This window comes from Anomaloglossus baeobatrachus, chromosome 2 (genome assembly GCF_048569485.1).
Source record: "Anomaloglossus baeobatrachus isolate aAnoBae1 chromosome 2, aAnoBae1.hap1, whole genome shotgun sequence".
NCBI classification, from domain to species: domain Eukaryota; kingdom Metazoa; phylum Chordata; class Amphibia; order Anura; family Aromobatidae; genus Anomaloglossus; species Anomaloglossus baeobatrachus.
The window spans coordinates 96258729-96281244 of NC_134354.1; the positions used below are offsets into that span (position 1 = coordinate 96258729).

Sequence of the window (22516 nt, forward strand, 5' to 3'; positions counted from 1 at the left end):
GTTGATTCAAACCAAAATTGTTTTGGTTTTTTTTAACCACTTAAATGGTGAAATAAAAAGAATCAGAAAAATGTTGTCATCCCAGTAATCCGAAGAATCAGGTTACCGTCCCATTTTTAGAATCATAGAATGGTAGAGTTGGAAGGGACCTCAATGACCATCGGGTCCAACCACCTGCGGGTGTAGGTTTTCCTAAATCATCCCAGCTATATGTTTATCCAGTTTCCGCTTGAAGATTTCCATTGAGGAAGCGCTCACCACCTGCAGCAGTCACCTGTTCCACTCCCTGACTGCCCTCACTGTCAGAACGTTTTTCCTAATGTTTAATCTGAATTTCCTTCCTTTAAGTTTCATACCATTGCTTCTTGTACTTCCTTGTGCTAATGAGAATAGGGTAGTCCCCTCTGCACTGTGACTACCTTTCAGATATTTGTAGACTGCTATTAAGTCTTTTCTCAGCCTTCTCTTTTTCAAACTAAACATTCCTAGTTCTTTTAGCCGTTCTTCATATGACATGGTTTGCAGACCTTCTACCATCTTGGTTGCTCTTCTCTGGACTTGCTCCAATATATCGATGTCTTTCTTGAATTGGGGCGCCCAGAACTGTACACAATATTCCAGGTGGGGTCTGACCAGGGCAGAGTATAGGGGAATAATTACCTCTCTTTTGCTGGTTATTAAACACGAAACCCAAGAAACAATGGCGAGCTTGTGCTCGTTTTACTATCTCAACGCATTTGCAATTATTCCCCATTTTCTAATACTTTGTAAAGTATAATGCATGGTGTCATTCAAAGCTACAACTCATCCCACAAAACAGCATGCCCTCATATGGCTATATTAAAAAACGGGAGAAAAAAAAACAAAAGTTTAACAATCTATTGGCCATGGTGAGAAGGAGGTTAAAAATTACAGCAATGTATATGACTTAAGCCTGGTTTACACGCTGCAATTAATCATGTGATCGCATTTGCGATCGTACCCGCCCACATCATTTGTGCGGCAGGGGCAATTTGTTGCCCGTGTCGCACAATGTTGTAACCCCCGTCACACGTACTTACCTTCCAAACGACCTCGCTGTGGGCGGCGAACATCCACTTCCTGAAGGGGGAGGGACGTTCGGCGTCACAGTGACATCACACAGTGGCAGGCCAATAGAAGCGGAGGGGCGGAGATGAGCGGGACGTAACATCCTGCCCACCTCCTTCCTTCCGCATTGCCGGCGGGACGCAGGTAAGCTGCAGTTCATCGTTCCCGGGGTGTCACACGGAGAGATGTGTGCTGCCCCGGGAATGATGAACAACCAGCGCGCAGAAGGACGTGCGATTTTTAGAAAATGAGCGACGTGTCAACGAGCAACGACAAGGTGAGTATTTTTGCTCGTTAACGGACGCTCGTAGCTGTCACACGCTACGATATGTCAAATGATGCCGGATGTGCGTCACTTACGACGTGATATATCGTAGCGTGTAAAACCCGCTTAACACTATTGTATGATCAGGGCTGGCCTTAGGTCTGTAGATTGGATGTGCCTTTTACTAATAGTGCACCATATACAATCATACAGCATGCAAATAACATCACTAAATAATTATATGAAGAAGTGGGGCATTTTAGATGTTCACACACCAAGTGTGGGATTGTAGACTCAATAGTTAAACCCTTCAATATACAATTAATGTTTAAATAACAAGCAGGTAATATATCTGCAAAAAAAATTATTATGGTGTTTATCTGTTCTTTTTGCCTGGAAGCAAACATCCAACGCTCTAGAAGTAAAAAAGCAAGTTTATATCATGTATTCCCAATTAGGAAAGCTGCTTAAAGCCTGTGAAAAAGCAAGAGTGACGTCTGCTGGCTGAATTAGTGAAATACATGCAGTAAATAAAAGTTTTGCAAATTGAAAATATTCAACGGAAGCTGCTTTATAATATATTGGTAACAGTTCAGTATCTGATAACTTTCCTTATTCTATTTAAGTTTATACTCTTACATACAGAATGTTTCCAGAGTGTAAAGAACGTTTCATCTGCATAGGGAAACTGTGTACACCCCCCACCCACTATTTCTATTACCTGCCGCAAAACCAAAGAGGAAGACTATGTAGACTAGCAGGAAGCGGAGCATGTCACGCAGAATCGTCTGAAAGAAAAATGTGACTAATTAACATTGTGCAATACTTTTCCCAGCATTTGTGAGATGCATGACTAAATTAACTTAAAAGTCAAATTTGACATAAACATGTATAGCAGAGTGGGGAATGTTAAAGGGAACCTGTCACCAGATTTGGTGACTATAAGCTGCGGCCACCACCACTGGCCTCTTATATACAGCATTCTAACATACTGTATATAAGAGCCCAGGCCGCTGTGTAGAACGTAAGAATGACTTTTTAATACTCACCTAAACGGTCGGTACGGTGCAGACAAGTCAGATGGGTGGCTCCGTTCTCCGGGTGCGGCGCCTCCTCTTTCGGCCATCTTTGTCCTCCTTCTTCTGAAGCCTGTGTGCATGATGCATCCTACGTCATACACACGTGCCGGCATTGAGGTCCCGCGCAGGCGCACTACAATACTTTAACTGCCCGAGGTCTGCTGGCGGCAGCATGCCGCCATCGGCGCACATCTCAGCTGATTTTCACAGCTGAGATGTGTGCCTGCTAGGCACGAGCAGAATCGTTATCTGCTCGTGCCGTTTAACCCCTTAAATGGCGCTGTCAATATGTGACAGTGCCACTATAAGCGCGATCGCGGTAAACTTTTACTTACCGCCCGATACCGGAAGTCACGTGACGCGATCACGTGACTTCCGGTAGTTGTCATGGTAGCACAGGGTCATGTGATGACTCCTGTACTACACATGAATTGCTTTCACTTTCGCTGTGCCCGCGGCACAGTGAAAAAGAAAGTGAGCGTATCTGCTGTTTACAGCTATGTAGCTGTGATCAGCAGATAGTGCAGAGCGATCGGATTGCTGATCGCTATAGCCCCCTAGGGGGACTAGTAAAATAAAAAAAAAAAGTTAAAAAAAAGTATTAAAAAATAAAAAAAAACAAAAAACCTAAAAGTTCAAATCACCCCCCATTCGCCCCATTGAAAATTAAAGGGTTAAAAAAATAAAAAATATACACACATTTGGTATCGCCGCGTTCAGAAACGCCCGATCTATCAAAATATAAAATCAATTAATCTGATCAGTATACGGCGTAGCGGCAAAAAAATGCCAAACGCCAAAATTATGTTTTTCTGTCGCCCCAACTTTTGCGCAAAATGCAATAAGAGGCGATCAAAATGTAGCATCTGCGCAAAAATGGTACCGTTAAAAATGTCAGCTCGAGACGCAAAAAATAAGCCTTCACTGAGCCATAGATCCCGAAAAATGAGAACGCTACGGGTCACGGAATATGGCGTAAAACGTGCGCCACTTTTTTCGGACAAATTTCCGATTTTTTTTAACCCCTTATATAAAAGTAAACTTATACATGTTTGATGTCCACGAACTCGCAGTGACCTGAGGCATCACACCCACACATCAGTTGTACCATATAGTGAACACAGTGAATAAAATATCTCAAAAACAATAGTGCTATCGCACTTTTTTTGCAATTTTTCTGCATTTGGAGTTTTTTTGCCGTTTTCCAGTACAGTATATGGTAAAACTGATGGTTTCATTTAAAAGTACAGCTCGTTCCGCAAAAAATGAGCCCTCACATGACCATATTGACTGAAAAATAAAAAAGTTACGTCTCTCAGAAAAAGAATGGCGAAAAAAAAAAACGGAAAGGGAAAAATCGTCCAGTCGTGAAGGGGTTAATCTGTTCAGGGCAGATCAAAATGCGCCTGCGCAGGACCTCAATGACGGTGCGTGTGTATGACGTAGGACACATCATGCACACAGGCTTCAGAAGAAGGACAAAGATGGCCGAGCAACGTCAATCAGCCACAACATCAAAGCCATTGACAAATGGAGAATATCAAAGTGCACCTGCGCAGGACCTCACTGTCGGCTAGTGTAAATGACGTAGAATGTGTCATCCACACTAGCTTAAGAAGGAGGACAAAGATGGCCGAAATAGGAGGCACGGGACCCGGAGAATGGAGACGCCCATCCTACCAGTCTGCTCCGCACCGACCATTAGGTATTATAAACATCTGGTGATAGGTTCCCTCTAATATCAGATACACAAAAAATTGAGAATTTAAACCTTGCAGACCAGATCCACATGAGAAAACACCTATTTTTTAAGCATAGTTTTACAAACGTTACTAAGAAAAATCTGGACTGCTGGAAAGTATTGGAAATCTCATTATAATGGCTGCTGTCAAGCAATGGGATGTATAAAGGGGGGTAAGAAAGGGAATTTCCAGCGCCAAGGATGAAGTATAAATCCTTTTTTATTAAATAATGAAATATAAAAATCCAGCAGGTACCACAGGCATGTCGGATAGCTTGCAGAACAACGCGTTTCGACGCTTCAGGTCTTAATCACGGCTAACCACTTCCTTTCTAAGGGGGCGGCTCTTTCGGCGTCACAGCGGCGTCACTAAGCGGCCGCCCAATAGAAGCGGAGGGGCGGAGATGAGCGGCCGTAACATCCTGCCCACCTTCTTCCTTCTTCATTCCCGGCGTCCGCAGGTAAGCTGTACTTCGTCGCTCCCGAGCTGTCACACATAACGATGTGTACTGCCTCGGGAACGACGAACAACCTGCGAGCTCAACAATCTACAATTTTTTAAAAAGGAACAACGTGTCAATGATGGACGATAAGGTGAGTATTTTCCATCGTTAACGGTCGTTCCTTGCTGTCACACGCAACGATGTCACTAACGATGCCGGATGTGCGTCACGAAATCTGTGACCCCGGCGATATATCGTTATATACGACGCTGCATGTGACGGCCTTTAGAAGGCAGTTCTAGAGGTTGATGTGATGGAAGCAGAAAAATGACAAATATATGAATATGAGTGACTGAAAACAGGCAAATTGTGATGGATAGACAACCCTTTATAGGCAGCAGGGGATTGTCACAGTAAAAAAACCTCTTTAAAGGGGAACTCTACTACTTGGACAACCCCTTCTCATTCCCCTTGTTTGCTCCAGAAAAATAAATAAGCTTATACTCACGTCCCGTGCCACCGCGGTTCCAGCGATATCTTTAGTCGCGTTCCCAAGGCCTACACGACATTATGACACACGAGCACTGCGAACAATCCGTACCGGCTTCCTTCACCCCATCTTCAGACATATGAGAAGGAAGTTAGCGCTCCACTTTCATACTGCTGAAATGTCCAAAGGTGGGGAGACAGATGCCGGGCGCTGATTGGTCATAACAATTTCTCGTGGGCCCCGGTAACGTGGTTTTAGACATCGCTGGAACTGTGGCCACACCGGAGGTGAGTATAGGCTTATATATTTCTATGGGGGTAAACAAGGGGAATGAGTAGGGGTTGTCCAAGTAGTGCACATCCCCTTTAATTTGGATTGGGTGTCTCAAAAGAAAAAAGGGAATGTAATGGACATGTATGTGCAGGAACTGAAGATAATACTGGAGGAGATTTATCAATATTAGTGCACTTTTCCATTGCACTAGTTTTGATAATCTCTCTTCACCATCTCTTTAAAAAGAGGATTAAAAAGACTTTGGCTCAATGATAAATGCTGGTTCATTAATAATAGTCTCCTACAATAAAGTGTTGAATGTGCGAAAACAGCATACAATCTCACCTTCTGAATCATCACACTGTAAATTCCAGTCTGCTGGAAGCCGCGGGTGTAGTATAACATATTCACCCAGCCAATCACCAAGGCAAACACCATTAGAGCCACATAGACCTCATTTCCTGCCAGGTAGACGATACCGCTGCATAGCAGAAGGGAGGCTTGGAGAAAACTGTAAAGAGAGATAATATATTTTTGTTTAATTGACCCCACTATAAAATTATAATTTCACCACATATATCTATTTACAGGTTCAACACTATATACTGCATATATGCTGGACAAAATCCTGGCGCATGCTCTGAGCTTATCTGCGAGGCACCATTAACTCAACGTAAGTGTGCCGCCCCCACGCCAGCAGCTGGGCTGCTTGAATCTGGACCCGTAGTGTGGCTAGAGGGATCTGCGGACCCGGGGGTCTCGCGGACACTTAAAATAAAAAGGGGAATTGGTTGTATGTGTGATTTTCTGTACAGTCCGTGACGCCACCCACGGCGTGTGGTAAGATGGGGTACCACCGCTGCTATTAGGGAGCACCCGGGGGTGTTGGAATGGCAGCTAGTTGTTTTGAACCCTCCGTGGGTAGGGGTGGATGCCCCGGGACCCAGTGTCACTGTGCTGAGGATGGTGGCTACAGGGGCCGGCGCGCCCGGTCGGACCGGGGGATGTTAGTGGACTCACAGTCACTTGCAAGTGTGACTCCGGCCTAAAGTTTAGTTCTGGACCCGGACTTGACCTGAACCCTAATGGAAGTCACTCAGTGGGCAGTTCGGGTTTAAGCCCACATGCAGACAGGCATAAACAAAGCACTTCCAGTGGAGGGTGGGCAGGGTTTTTCCCTTTTATTTTGTGCACTACATCCGCTAACGTTGATTTTAACCCCAGTGCGAGACATTCAAACACTGAAAGCGCCTCGCACTGGACTGAGCACTGAGCATACCTCAGTACATGCTCAGTAAATGCTCATTTGAGTATTTAGTATGTATTTGCATGCATAAAGCATCTAAACTCCGAACTGGAACACTGATTTTTTAGTAAAGTCCATGTTCAACGCGAACACCGAACTTTACTATTTGAGTCCACTCATCTCTACTCCTAACATATACCTCTGATGGAAGGCTGATATGTCATGTGAACAGAGCCTAAATTATATGACCTCTGTGCAAATAATAAAATGATTGTTTAGCATCTAATTACTGCACCGGCATATTTTCTGCATAAACTGGTGGTCATCCCTCAGAATCATTTCCTCCAGGCTGTGAATACCTCTACACACCATCCGCACCCTCTCTACAAAAACACCACTATATTTTCTCCCACTCGCTAAAACTTACAAAAGGACTTCAAAGTATCCATCCATCATTAATATTTGTAATGAAGGTCGTCTCTTCCAAAAGTATATGATCTGCATGGAAAGAAAAAGGAATAAGTTCTGTAGCGGCTCTAAATCGGATCCGAAGATTATAAAATACATGGATGTAACCGTTCTTAAACGAACACACAGAAAGTTAACTTAACAAAATCCATTGAATCTGTATTCTTAGCTGTCAAATTACACTCTTCCATACCAGGATATCTTTCTGCATCATGATATTCTCATCATTTTAAGAATAGCTGCCTTTGTACCATTTAAAGGGTTATTACCATCTTTAGACAAATAGGTAGAATTACACTATGCTTTTGAAAGCAATTTTCTTGTTACTAAAATTCCATTAGTTTCTTAAGAACGGAGTGATTTTTCATTTGATAGTTTATGTCTCATTACCTAAGAAACTGGCCTCCTCTACAGTCTCACAGCTGAGGATGACTATGCGCAGGGTTTATCCACACGCACTATGTATCAGACACTGGCTGCGTGATTTCAGCTATGTATATTTGATTCTGAAATGCTGCAGCATTTTAGAGAAACACATACTATAAAAGCTGCATGGGAGACTAATCGGAAAGGTTGGTTCCCGCCAGCTTTGGCTAGATGACCCAACGTCACCTCTTTCCCATCTAGCCCTGGAGCAGGAAATAGATGGGAGGTGCGGAGCAGGACACCACCGATCATCTGGTCATCTGGCCAGGGCATGCGCAAGACGGTGGAGGCAGAGGGGAAAGCGCGGGCACGAGATTATGGGCGGGAGCTTGCTGATGAAAATCACAGCACCGCCCATAATCTCGTGCCTGCGCAACGTCACCAGCCGTCCCACTATGCACAGTCCCGCTACAGTGGCACGGCGCATGCGCAAGACATCGGACACACTGGGCGGCGTCCTGAGGTATGTAAATGAGCGTTGGGTGACAGCCTAAAGCAGCAGGAGGGACAGTAACGGACAGCAGACAGCCCGTCCCTGTGTACCATTAACAAGATTTTCAAACTGAAAGGTACCACTTTATAAACTATTTATTTTGATCTAAAAGGGGGCAGAATAACTATAGGAACCTCACTAGAATGCAGCCCAGGAGCTGCAGAAGGGGAAACTTTTAGGTTTAGGGCAAAATTTCTGCTGACAGGTTCCCTTTAAGAGTGCATGGTTCTGGCCACCATTTTTTTTACCATGAGCCAAAAAACTAAACCTCATGTAGTTAACTAGTTAATAACTACCTGTCTGTTCTATTCTATACTGGGTCAGAGCGGATACAGACCGCTCCGGCCAACGATTCAGCTGATGCATATCAACCAACCAGCTCTTATTATTCCACATTGCTTTGTCTATGGGGCTTGACTGTCGATCTCATGCTGATTAACAGCCCATTCCTGCACTTATCCAGTGGGTAGCTGGCTGTCAGTCAGCATGACAACAGCAGAAAAGAAGCCGCTGTTCTATAGATGTGAATTCATAGAGCAAAGCTCATAAAACTAATACATACTTATCAAATGGCCGAGTGCAGTCCCACAAGGTTGGAAATTCCAGAAGAAGACCCCCTGACGCGTGGTCCGTTTATGGAGTTACAGCTTAATCAAGGGGAAGTCTTCCCCTTTTTAAGTATGATTCGTTTTATGAGCTTTGCTCTATGAATTCCTGTGCCATTTGGCTTAGTAGCTTCCTAGTACTGCACAATAGCATCTGGGAACAGGATTCTTCTTCCCTTTTGGGAGTATTGATTCATTGTATCTACGTCTGTATACATATATGTGCAGTTCCATATCACTACCTACCAAATCCTTTTTTCTGTTTTTAGTTCTGTCTTTTTGTATTGTCTTTTTCTTGTGTATGTTTGTAATATGACTATAACAATTTTAATAATGACAAATAAAATGTTATATTTTATCAAACACTCCATTTTCTCAGTTTTTCATAAGAGCTCATGAATATTCTGGACTACCTGGCAGCATGCAAAGTAGTCATCTAATGATAATCTACTGCTGATTAATCAGTGATTTTATCAAAGCTACACTAAAGGGCGCTTTACACGATACGACACTGCTCAAGCGATCTCGTTGGGGTGATGGAATTTGTGACGCACATCCGGCCACATTAGCGATGTCGTTGCGTGTGACACCTGTGACGACATGGACTCTCATGGGTTAAAGTTTCTTAACATTCAGCCAGACAAGATGATAGATTGTTTATAGACGGGGGATAAGTCCCTCATTGTTTTTACAAGACTCTTGTGGACTCATGTAATTGTGTTGGCCACTGAAAGCCAGACGTATTGTTTTCTCCAGACTTTTCCAGTAATCATTGTATTGTAGTTGTGTATTGCTAATGTGATTACCTTAGTAGCCATTGTCTAGTCGGTGACTCCCAGACTACATGTATACCCTCAGTCTTTCTGTAGACATCATTTGGATGAACATTGTCCATGCAGCTTGAGATTCATCCAATGGGAGAGGCGATCTTGTCCAACCAATTGATGAGGACGCAGTGTATCCAAGTGGAAGGCTGTGGCTATAAAAGGGATTTCTTTAAGCCACCAGGTTGTTGATGGATGCTGATGGATCCAGTCTAAGCTCTTCGGAGCTGACTAGAGGATCAGGATATCTTATGGCTTCAATCTAGGGACTCCGGTTCCGGTTGGAGACCATATCCACAGCCTAGGGATTTCGACCCCGGCTGCCAGGATTGTAACATCATATCAGGACTACCTAAGGAGGACACTCAGGTTGGGACAGTTCAGTCACCTGTTACAGACTTTGCAGACCTCAGCCACCTTCATAAATCTGGCATTATTCCTTTCTCGGTGGGCGCCCGCCAAAAGCGGGGTGCTGCTGGATTGGAGTAAGTATCCCTGGAACCTCTGAGACACAGACATTCTAATCCCTGGTGAGCCAGCGGAAGGGTGAGACTATGTTGCCTGTTACATTTGTGTGTTTTGCTGGTTATGTGTTATGTGCCGTTAATATTTTGGGGATCCAATAAAGTCTAATTATTGTGGTTCCCTCACCCTGTGTTGTCTGAGTAGTGTTACGCCCACGGTTAAGGAGGCCGGCGTTCAGTTGGGATGAGCCCTGAGCCACGCTGTCTTTCTAAAGGCGGTGAGTTTTAGTGGACGAGAGCACCCACTGAGCCCCGTGTCCCCACAACACCTATGAGCGATTTTGAATCGTCGCAAAAACGTTCAAAATCGCTCATTGGTGACATGCCCTTCTAATCTCAATTATCGTTGCTGCTGTGTGTACGATGTAGTTCGTCATTCCTGCGGCAGCACACATCGCTATGTGTGACACAGCAGAAACGAGGAACCTCACCTTACCTGCGTCCCGCCAGCAATGAGGAAGGAAGACGGTGGGCGGGATGTTACGCCCATATCATCTCCGCCCCTCCACTTCTATTGGGCGGCCGCTCAATGACGTCGCTGTGACGCCGAACGAACCGCCCCCTTAGAAAGGAGGCGGTTTGCCAGTCACAGCGACGTCGCTAGGCAGGTAAGTAGTGTGATGGGTCCGCACGATTTTGTGTGCCACGGGCAGCGATTTTCCCGTGACGCACAAACGATGGGGGCGGGTGCGCACACTAGCGATATCGGTCACGATATCGCAGCGTGTAAAGCGGCCTTAAGCAGCCCAGTAAGTAACACATCGCTGGAATAAGGATCTCTGCCCCTACATTATGCTGTTCTCAGATTAGCTACCAAAAATCTGGTGACAGATTCCCTTTAACTCTTGTATGAACCCTTTCTAATCATCGATTGTGTGTTCTTGCGAGCAGAATCCACGTAACATGGTTTACATTTTTTATTAGTTTATTACTCCATATTTTCTTATTTTGACAGTACATATACCCGCTAAATAGTAAGATGCTGCAGAATATATTGCAGGAAAAATACAATTATAATATAGGAATTTTGATTATTTTAATTCCTATTAAGATCGCATGCATTTAGTTTCCTATAATTGTGGTCCGACTCCTAAGCAACCGGTTATCATATCTTATACAAGCCCGCCTACAATGTTTATTATTGGTGGTTTGGTAGCAGAGCTGTGGTGGGACTAAAACCTGCCTAAGTGGCCAGCATGAATGTTGGTCAGTTCAGAATGTGTAGTAGCTTTAATAATGTGTCTCCAATTTCTATCCATTCTTGATGTGAGCACAGTAATAGATGAGAGCAATTATTTTCTCTAGAACTGAGGTCTCCTAAACAATCCAAAACATAAAATAGAAAAAGAGAAGTACAAATCCTTCAGTCATTCTCCTCTTCTTTTAGGCTCTGCTCATTCTTCTGGTATAAACTAACACTTTCCTTCATTTGTTAAGGAAATAAGATTGTTGGAAAAAAAAATGCAATGCAAATCAGCTTTTGTGCAATAAGACATTTCCAAATATCCACTTTAACGTATATTATAAACAAGCATTTTTATAAATGTTTAACCTGAAACTAGGGAGATCCCTCTTTACCTGGCAAATGAAAATGTAAATTGCTCCAAACATGATGATGACTTCTCCAACTACACGTATGTTATCTTTGGCTGTCCCCTTCAGTGGAAAGGGAGGCTGAAATAAAAATATATGTTATATATCACAAACATTAATTCATAAAAAGATCATAAAAGGTAGATAAATATTTAAAGGGAACCTGTCACCAGGTTTTTATAAAGTAGGGCCAGCTCTTATAAGCTCTCATATACAGCATTCTGGAATACTGTATATACTGTATGTCCTCAAGCCGCTCTGCAAGGCAAACAACCCTTTTATTATACTCACCTATGGCCCCGTTTCCTCTCTTCTTGTGACCTCCATTATCCTTCTTGCTCCTTGTGGATGACAAATTCTAGAAGTGTCTTACATTACTCTGTGCATACATACTTCTTTCTGTACTGGTAAGTGCAGAGCAAAGTAGTGTAATGTGCATGTGCGGGAAAAAGAGTTTTGGCGCATGCACAGTACAATTCTTTGCTTTGCCTCAGCAATGAAGAGAGAAGGTATCCAATCAGTTTGTGAGAGCTGCAGTGCAAGGCAGCTAGAACGGCGTGGGACCTCACAGCAATGTAGATCTATGAGTGAGAGTCCATCCACCATCGGCACTTGCCAATTCTAATTGTTTGGGGTCTAGTGGGTGTGATTTTTTTTCTTGGGTGTCTGCTTTTTTTTCTGGGGTGTCTGCTTTCTTTTGGGGGTGTCTGCTTACTTTGATGAAGAGTCCCGCTGTAGTCTTTAACTTTTTGAGCTGCTTGAACACTTCCCAATGGAACCGCAACTAGAATTTATTTTTAGAGTAGGGCTTATATTTTAAACATACTCAAAGAAGCCACAAAAATCCTACTAGGGCTAATTTTGGGAGTAAGTCTTACTTTCGGGAGAAAGGAAAAAGATAGAAGGCACTATTACTGTATGGAGGTCAATGGGCATGCTGTTACTATGTGGTGGCATAATGAGGGCACTATTACCATGTAGAAGCACAAAGAGGGCACTATTAGTGTATGAAGGCAGAAGAGGAATGTATTATTACTGTGTGGGGGCCACCAGGTTCTATTGTCATTGTCTAAACACATGGATGTTTAAAGCAGTAAAGAGTTTGTGTAGAGGTGTGAAAAAATAGACAGGTTCCTAGAAAAGTATTGACTGAAAGATGTCTGTGTGTTCAATTCTGCAGAGAAGTGTTGTGAATGGAAGTAGTTGATATGTGCTGAATACAAGAGAAAACATTCTGTGATAGGGCGTTGATCCAGGGAACTAGTCTGATTGCCGTATGTGGTGTCTGGAAGGACTTTTTTCCCCTAATGTGGTGCTTACTGTCTGCTCCATGGGGTTTTTTGCCTTCCTCTGGATCAACATGTTAGGTTAGGTCATGGGTTTAACTTGATGGACTTAAATCTACCTTCAACCTGTATGATGACAATATTGGTCTTAGTACAGTGGATTTTTATTTGATCAGTATGGTGGTAATATTTGGTTACTATATGGTGGCAGCCAGAGGAGGCATCAGCTCTGTTCACTGTGTAGTGGCTGTTATCAAGTACTGCGGTCCAATTGCAATTTACCTAAATGGAAGTTGAGCTGGTGCACTGGAAAAACAGCTGTTAGATCGTGTACAAGAATTGTGCTGTTCAAGCTCTCTGTGGTGTACATCTGTTCAAACATAAGAAAAATGTGTTTATTGTAATGTTTTAGCTTCACTCTAAAAGGACTTTTCTGTGTCATAGTCACAGTAAAGTCCCTGAGTCCTGTAAGGTATGATGTTTTGGTTTTATGGCTATACTGTATGCAGTGGCGTAACTAGAGTCTGATGGGCGCCGATGCAGAGTTTGAGCTTGTCCCCCCATGTGTTCATCAGATGCATGGGCCATTGCAGCATTCCACATCCTATAAAGACATACAAGTTGCCCCCCCCTTCATTATGTAGTTATATCCCCCAACCTGTACTATTGTCCCCCATCCTTGGCTGCTTCCTGGGAAATATGTCCGACATCCTGATATATAGCCTCCTCAACCTGGTATATAGCCATCCATCATGGTATATAACCCCCTCATCCTAGTATATAGCCCCCTCATCCTGGAATATAGCCCTCATCATGCTATAGCCCCCTCACCCTGGTATATAGCCCCCCATTATGCTATATAAGCCCCTCATACTGGTATATTGCCCCACATCATGCTATATAGCCGCCCACCTAACCACACACAGTAAAAAAAAAAAAAAACAGTTGTACTCACCTACCCTTGCGCTCCCCCTGGCATCCTCCTGTGATGCTGGAATGCCGGCAACTGACCAGCATGTAAGCGGCACAGCGCATGACATCAGTGTCATGTGCAGCCACTTACAGAACCGGCAGCTGTCAACATATTCTCTGCTCCCCATGCCCAGGATTGTGTGCATGGGGAGCAATGCATATTCATTGGCGGCTGACACATCGCAGTTCAGGGATCTGACAGGCCTCTGTGTTGCAATGAATTTCAGCTGGATGTGTGCTCTCGGACACACATCCTTCTGAATCAGTGGCTGGGGCAGACGGGCCCCCTGCACCCCTCGGCCTGATCGCAGTGGCGATCTCTGTGACCACAGTTGTTACACCCCTGACTGTACGCAGCTTAGACATCATTTTTCCCTAAAATCATGGTAGCATCTGCTAATGTCTCAATGACTCATGTCATTACGACTTTCATCCTTGCACTCCCTATTTACTGCAATATTGGGGGAAATAGTAGCCTAGGCTGTGGTGATACTTGTGAAAGTATAGAAATTATTTAGAAAAAAGTTTCAGACTTAAGGAAAAATGGATAGTTGTCCATGGAGTACATGGATGGACCAAATGCATCGTCTGGGACCACACTACAGTATGTTGTCCACATCACATACTAAGGATGAGCTACAACCACTCATTTCTATTATTGAAATCACATCTCATGTCATCTTCATACCTGTCCTTCCAGAGGCCTGTGGTAAGCTGTGGCAGTGAATATACTCATATATAAAATGTACAGGAAGAATTTTAGATAAAATATCTTCCCAGCAAAGGAGTCCCACTTTTCTTGAAGCAAATGGTTCAAGGGTTCCAGTACAATCATCTTGTGCCGGTTCTAAAGCAAAGACAACATAGATTGTATGTTACATCATGATATTAGTTGATGTTTTAAATTTAAAGAATTAGAGTAATAGTTATACTCACATCGGCCCTACTCCTAAATACAATGGTTTCCAAAACAGAATCAGGCTCATATGTATCTACAGATGAGATGTCATACAGAGAAGTGTGAACGGGGCCATACGTCCATTCGGTGAACTTCCGAGACAAGTGTCTGTATTCTGGCTCCTCAATTTCTCTACGAATTATGTGTTTCAGCAACTAAAAAATTAGAAGCATTCATGTTACAAATGAAAAACATGAAGAAATATAAAATTAGTCACTAATGCTAAAGGTCAGAAGATGCCTATTAAGGTCCATTCACATGGACAGCTTTCTACCCATAACAAGCAAAACTTGGCACACATTTAAGAATTCCTTTCCATGGATTCCTTGCTCATTCGGCAGCTGATTATTGCCAAGTTAAAACAGACAAATGATCCCAATGAGCCCTTTTATGAAAGCTTATTCATCCTAGTATTGGCCAGTAATTATGAGAAAATCTACAGAGAGTGGAATTCAGCAGTTTGTTCGATGTTGGTTAGAAAATTAAATATTTTATAACATTCATTAAATGGAAGTCACATGTTCCACCGCTACAAATGAAGAAGATGACAATTTTAGGCCATTTTTACACTGGCTTCATAGAGATTAGCAAATTGATTCAAGGCTGATAAAATTTACTCTAAAGAAAAAAATCAGTTTTGCCCTTTGTTTTGGGCAAATCGAGTAAAATAGTGTCCAGATGCCATTTTGCTGAATATTTATACAAGCCAGAAAAGGGGTTAAAAAAATTATACTCACTCCACCACTCGCTTTAAAGAGGTATTCCCATCTCCGAGATCCTATCCCAATATGTAGTAGATGTAATAAAAAGAATATTCGTAAATACTTCTAATTTGAAATGTAGTATAGTTTTCCTGATATCGCCATGTCTCTTACCTCATGTACAGGGAATTTCAGTAGCGTGGGTATCAAAGGTTACAGCCACGCATATAGGGAGCTAGCTAGTTGCTTGTGGTCGTAAACATGGATACCTAAGCTACTGCCATGCCTGCACATGAGATAAGTATCATAGAGGATATCAGGAGAGCTAAACTACATTTCTAATTGGAGGTATTTGCTAATATTCTTATTATTACACCTACTACATATTGAGATAGGAATAACCTTTTAAGTTAAATATCAATAAAAATGTGTACAAACAACTGCAGCAGCACACGCTTCACATTTGACTCATTTTGCTAGGAGGTGGTGGTCAATTTTGTGTTGTTTTTTACTGTCTAAGTTTTTGTGTTTGGTTGACTTAGTAGTCTCATGTTGTTAAGGGTGTGTTCCCTCCAACACGGCGTACGAAAAAAAAAATATATGAAAATTAATAGGGATTCATTGTGACTAACCTCAAGTTTGCCCAATTTTGCTGCCAACTTCAAAGGAGTAAGACCTTCTACATTATCCCGTTCTTCAAGTTTCATCTGTGGATCAATCTTGATGGACTTCTTCAGAATGTCATCATACATGTTGGTGATGATCTCAGTATTCTCCTCAGTGTCATCAGCCACTAAGACCAGAGCATGCAGAACTGTATTTCCTTGGGTATCCTTGGCAGACAAATCAGCTCTATGATATGAGTTATTTAGGAGATATTCAACCATTTCAGGCTGGTTAGTGCAAGCAGCAAGTGAGAGGGGTAGTTCTCCTGTAATGAAAAGATATTCTCAGTACTAGACTCTACAGATCGATCCTTTAGGTACATTGATTTCACCAGCATCTGAGCACCTATTGCTCTCAATTTTAAAAGCTGTGAGCAACCTGGAAATAAGTCATAAGAAAATAAACTACAGTGGAACCTTGGTTAACGAGAACAATCCGTTCTGGGAGTGTGCTTGTTAACCAAGTTACTCATTCAGCAAATCAAGATTTCCCATAGGAAATCATTGCAATGCAGACAATTCGTTCCACAACTTGTTAAATGTCCCATCCTGGTCCCCTATTGTGCCATTCCACACACGTACAAACACGCACAAACATACACAAACACACACAATATGCACGCACACTCACATATTATGCTCATCTTACCTTCCGTTCCATCGCCAGCCTCCTGGATCTTGCAGTTCGCTGGTACAGGATGTGTATCGGGTAAACATCGCGATGAGGGAGGAACTTCCGCTGCCAGAGTGCTGACGTCAAAGGCAGGAGCCGCTTGCCTCTGATTGGCCAGCGCGCTGCCTTTGAGTAGCAGAAGACAGTGGAAGTCCCTCCTTCGTCATGATGATTGTCGATAGCGGCGAACTACAAGAACTATGAGGTCGGTGATGGAACGAAAGGTAAGGTGAGCATAATATGTGTACCTTCCATTTCATCGCCGGCCTCATGGATCTTACAGTTCACCGGTACAAGATGTGTATCAGGTAACCATCGCGACGAGGGAGGAACTTCCGCTGCCAGAGCAAGATACTCCCTTGTCACGATGGTTACCGATACACATCCTGTACCAGCGAACTAGAAGAACCATGAGGCCGGCGATGGAACGGAAGGTAAGGGAGCATAATATGTGTGTGTGCGTGCGTCCGTGTGTGTTTTTGTGTGTTTGTGTGGACTGCAAGAGCGGGTTAGAGCGCGGTGGATGTACGGAACCGGAAGTCTGTGCGGTGAGTATTTTGCTCGTTCAGCAAAGCTTGCTCATAAACTGAGTTACAAATTTACAGCAAGCTTTGCTTGTTAAGCGAAATACTCGCTAACTCAGTTACTCATTAAGCGAGGTTCCACTGTATTACTTAAATAAAAAAAAATCATGTTAAAAATACCACAGGTATGCAAAATTTGGGTTTATTAATTTTTTTCACAATCAAGGACTGATTCTTGTTTTTTTATGCCCTGATTTAAAAAAACACTTCTATTTTTAACCATCACATATGGAGTTTGCACAAAACGTCTGTGAAATTACGAACAAGAGAGGTGACCAAGAAAAATCTTTATTGTAGCCAAAAATGTACACAATATTTTATATATATATTATATATATATATATATTATATATATATATATATATATATATATATATACTTATTGAACACTCATTCTACAACATTATTGGAAATTAATTATTGTGCCTTTTCATTTTCTCTCCAAAGATTCTCTTGATCACTTTTCTCTTATCAAGGCTGCATATCTTCTCTGTGAAGCATCCAGCAGTCGTCCCCCGTCATGTTCACGTTCAATCTACCTTGGTATCATCATTCGATCTTCTTGATATCCTGATGAAATGTTTCTCCTTGCTCTTTGCTAACAACAACAAGGCTTTCAGTAAACTAGTCCAAATTGGAATGTAAAAATTGTATCTCCAAATTCATAAGACAGCCCAAGGCTTTGAAATGTTCCAGCATGTTCTCCATGATGGACTTAAATTTTGAATCTTCGTTGTTACCTAGAAATATCTTCATGACTTCTTTATAATAATTCCAAGCCATTTTCTCAACAGCTTTCATTTTTGTGTTAAGGCGGCGTTATACGCTGCGATTTATCTGACGATTTGTCGTCGGGATCACGGATTCCGTGCCGCACTTCCGTCATCGTTAGCAACGTCGTTGCATATGACACCTACGTGCGACTCCGAACGATCGCAAATAGGTTGAAAATCATTGATCGTTGACACGTCGTTCACTTTCAAAATATTGTTCATCGATTGGAACGCAGCAGACATATTGGTATGTTTGACACCCTGCCAACGATGAATAACATCCACACGACCGCCTTGGGCACACAATATATCGCTGAACGATTTTGCGTCGTTTGTAAGATCGTTACGTGTGACCACTACTAAATGACCTATGTGCAATCTCGGCAAATCGTAACTATGATCTGGGCGTGTCACATCGCTAATGAGATCGTCAGATAAATCATAGCGTGTAACGGGGCCATTAAACACGTCATCCTTAATGAGTTTTCTTACTTCCAGACCCACAAAAATGCCTTCCTTCAATTTTGCTTTGGATAGTTCCTGAAACTGGGTACACAGGTACTTAAAGGTCTCTCCTTTCAGTGGATCTTTCACTGACTGCTTTATCAGTCCAAGTTTAATTTGGAGTGGTGGCAGTAGAACATTAGTGGGAACAAGTAAACTTTCTGCAATTATGTTTTTGAGTCCAGGTTGCAAAGATGTTCTCGTTGGCCAACTTTCTTGGCTCCAGTATTGAGTCCTATCCTGGCTGTCCCATTCACACAAAAAGCATGGGTGTGTCGTGTATCCTTCTTGCTGCCCAAGAAGCAAAGAGAGATCTTTCAGATCACCACATATTGACCATCCTTGAGCCTCGTAGTTAAGTTTCTTGAGAATAAAATCTAAATTCCCATATCTTTCCTTTAAATGCACAGAATGATCTTCAGATACTGAAGTATACTCGTTCCATTGTGCAGGAGCACCTTTCAGACTTTCTTGATGAATCAATAGAGTTTCCACTCGATCACTTTGTACTCAATGTTAAATATTTCCATCAGCCCAGCAACATTGCTGCAATACAATAGAGCACCATCTTGAGAAAAGTATGGAACGAATTCCTTTTCAGAGATATCAGGCTCTTTTAATTCAATCTAGAGCCTAAAAATTCTGCAGAATGTTTAGGAAGGTCCAAGTTCCTGCCTAAATAATTGAATTGTGAAAAAATCTGTGGCTCATTGAGATTAATGTAAAAGTCTTCATCAGTATCTTTATGTTCTGAATCTTCTGGATCAGGTATTTCTTCAAATTTCTCCGGAGGTGATGGGACAGGTATTCCTAGACCATAAGGCAGAGGGCAAATCACTGACAGAAGGTCCAGGTATATAATTTCCTTTTTATTTTTGAGATTGAATCTCTCCACATTGCACGTACAAAAGTAGCAGTCATCCCTATGACTTTGTTGTTCCCTCCAGATCATAGGCACGTCAAAATGAAAACTCTCTTTTTTACCTTTAGACCACTGTCATAGTTCTACACAAACAGAACACACTACATCTGGAGCCCACAACTTGTGCTATCCACCTAGTTTTACACCAAAGGGCGCATGATACACTTTTCTAACGAAGTCCGTAATGTTCCTTTGTTGTTTTTTCAGTACAAAACAACTGCAAATATAGCAAAAGTTGTTGGGTGATTTACAACACCCTCTTAGTGCCATTTGGATCATGTTGTTAGAAACAGAAGCTTAATCCACAACAACCACTAAATACTGAAAGGAAATGTGGTAAGCAGCACAGCACCACACTCTTATGAAATTTGCCTAAAAGAAAATCTGTCTTTGATCCTCATAGCAACCAATCACATCTTTAATTTCTTACACTGCTGAGGTTAAATGAAAGATAAGCTATGATTGCTAGGTATAGGATGCTATGGACACCACCACACTCTTTGGACGCTGAGGTAAGAAAATATCTGGCCACAGAAGTCAATCTATGCAATAGAAGTCATCTATGCAATCTAATGACACCACAATTATCCACCAAAGATCATGCAAATGGGTCAAAGTATGGTGCAAGAAAAAGCCTATGGAGTCAGTGTTTGTGAAAAACTGTGTGATGGAATGTTTTCAATATTTTTACTGAGTTCAGAGTTCGAAAGTATATAAAAATCACTTTTTACTTTTTAAACAATATTACCCTTGCAGACCATTTAATGTGCATTTATTAAAATTATGTTTTTTTTCCCTTTTTCATATATATATATATATATATATATATATATATATATATATCACTTCAGTAGTCACATTATCATCACAGGCAGAATTACACTAAAAGATACCACTTATATTTAGAGCACAATATAGGGGATGGTACAGCTCACTTTCTCCCACACCCTTTACAATGACCTCTACACACACATCACAGAGCATGCCTTTAGAAGTCAGTCTGTCTACTGCAATCTATGGTCCATGTGTTTGCTGTAATGCAGATTTCTAAATGTTATTACTAGTAGTTCAGCAGGTAATTATGTAATTAGTGAATAAAAAAAAGTGTAAGAAGTCTCTTTTTTTATTATTATTATTATTATTATTATTATTATTATTATTAAAGAGGACCATAAAGGTGAAAAAAACCAATTAAAATATAACTTTTAATATTATCATTAACAGGTCATGTGACCAACTACACACAAAAAAAAATAGTAGTAGGGTACAGCAGGTATAATGTTACACGCCAGGAGGGAGAATAACAACACAGTGGCCCTAAGTAGGCCCTAGTAACCTCTCCCTACCTAGCAATGGAGGGTATGACGCCTTAGGGTTGTGGCACCCCCATTCACCGACGGGAAGCCCTAAATAGCACTGTAGGACCCTACATAAAACATACACCAAAAATTACAGATTGACAATAGCTCCCATCGAAAATGCAACAGTAGGAGCACAGATAGTAACTTATCTGATGATAATGTTGAGAGACACAGTCCCATGATATTCAGAGACACAGGCCCGATGCGTTTTCTCCCATGGATACTAGGGATTCATCAGGGGACACAGACCAGAGGGTAGACAGCAGATGAATAAGTCTCCCTGGGGTGCCAAACGGATGGTGCAAGAGGGTGATACCTGTTTTATGTAGGATCTGACAGGGCTATTTAGGGCTTCCCGTCGGTGAATGGGGGTGCCACAACCCTAGGGCATCATACCCTCCATTGCTAGGTAGGGAGAGGTTACTAGGGTCTACTTAGGGCCAGAGTATTATTTTTCTCCCTCCTGGCATGTGACATTATACCTGCTGTACTCTACTACTATTTTTTTTTTATCTGTAGTTGGTCACATGACCTTTTAATGATAATATTAAAAGTTATATTTTAATTGGGTTTTTTCACCTTTATGGTCTTTGGTCTTCTTTGTTGTATACCCTTTAATATTGGCTGTGGCCTGGTTTTGCATATTATTAATAATAATAATATATTTTCACTTTAAGCTAACTACCAGTGATTAAACAAAACCTAGTATAAAACCAATAAGTAAATACTCTGTAGTAAGTAAATAACTAATAATAGTCCATGTAAATAACATAGGGTACTTAGTTGACATTATGTGATCAAAAGAGTGGAAAATCACCTCACCGTCACAAGGTGTACCTAATCAGGATGGTCGCTATTAGGGATGATTGAATACTTTGATTATTCGGCTCCGCAAATATTTTCCGAATACCTCACCGCTATTTGATTATTCGTGAATATTCGATGCGCAATGTAAGTCTATGGGAAACCCGAATAACAACTATTCGGTACTATTCGTGCTTCCCATAGACTTACATTGCACATCAAATAGTCGAATAGCTGTGAGTTATTCGGAAAATATTCGCGAAGCCGAATATTTGAGGTATTCGATCATCCCTAGTCACTATGTCTAGTATCTCACCTCACTATATGCCAGCAGGCCTCAAAGTAGAAGGGAGAAGAGCTGAACCTAGATGTGACTTTTTTACTCCTGCCTACGGAAAGCCATATAGACAAGTTGTACAATCCAAACTAACACTGATGTCTACAGATCGGTGTCTCTGGTTTTGCTGACTCAAACCATGATTTAAAGCTGTAAAGCTTTAGATTTTAATATTTACTTAGAAGGTAACTACTTATTTGTGGAACCAGAGAGACAATTTTCTTCCATTCAAAGCTCAAGAAAATTACATGTATAAGTAGAGAGATTAGGGCAATTTAAGGCCAATTTAATAATTACAATATATAAAAAAGTTTTCAAGATCAGACAATGTAAAATGAAACAACCATGACTGACATTTCCTCCAATGGCATATTTGTCACAATTTAAATTTCATGTATTTATTTTACTACAATCTTT

General features: G+C 41.8%; 1 protein-coding gene across 5 annotated transcripts in view; it reads right to left on the reverse strand.

Annotated features, from left to right (window-relative positions):
- The window catches only part of LOC142291007 (transient receptor potential cation channel subfamily V member 1-like), a 138484-nt gene that overhangs the window by 53621 nt on the left and 62347 nt on the right, over positions 1–22516 (reverse strand). For all 5 annotated transcript variants that reach the window (XM_075335188.1, XM_075335185.1, XM_075335189.1 and 2 more), the window contains 7 exons: positions 16109–16407; positions 14754–14930; positions 14506–14664; positions 11545–11640; positions 7054–7124; positions 5726–5891; positions 2076–2142 (listed from right to left, as the gene is read on the reverse strand). In XM_075335188.1, coding sequence (XP_075191303.1) covers positions 2076–2142; positions 5726–5891; positions 7054–7124; positions 11545–11640; positions 14506–14664; positions 14754–14930; positions 16109–16407 — 1035 coding nt within the window. The remainder of the gene's footprint in view (positions 1–2075; positions 2143–5725; positions 5892–7053; positions 7125–11544; positions 11641–14505; positions 14665–14753; positions 14931–16108; positions 16408–22516) is intronic.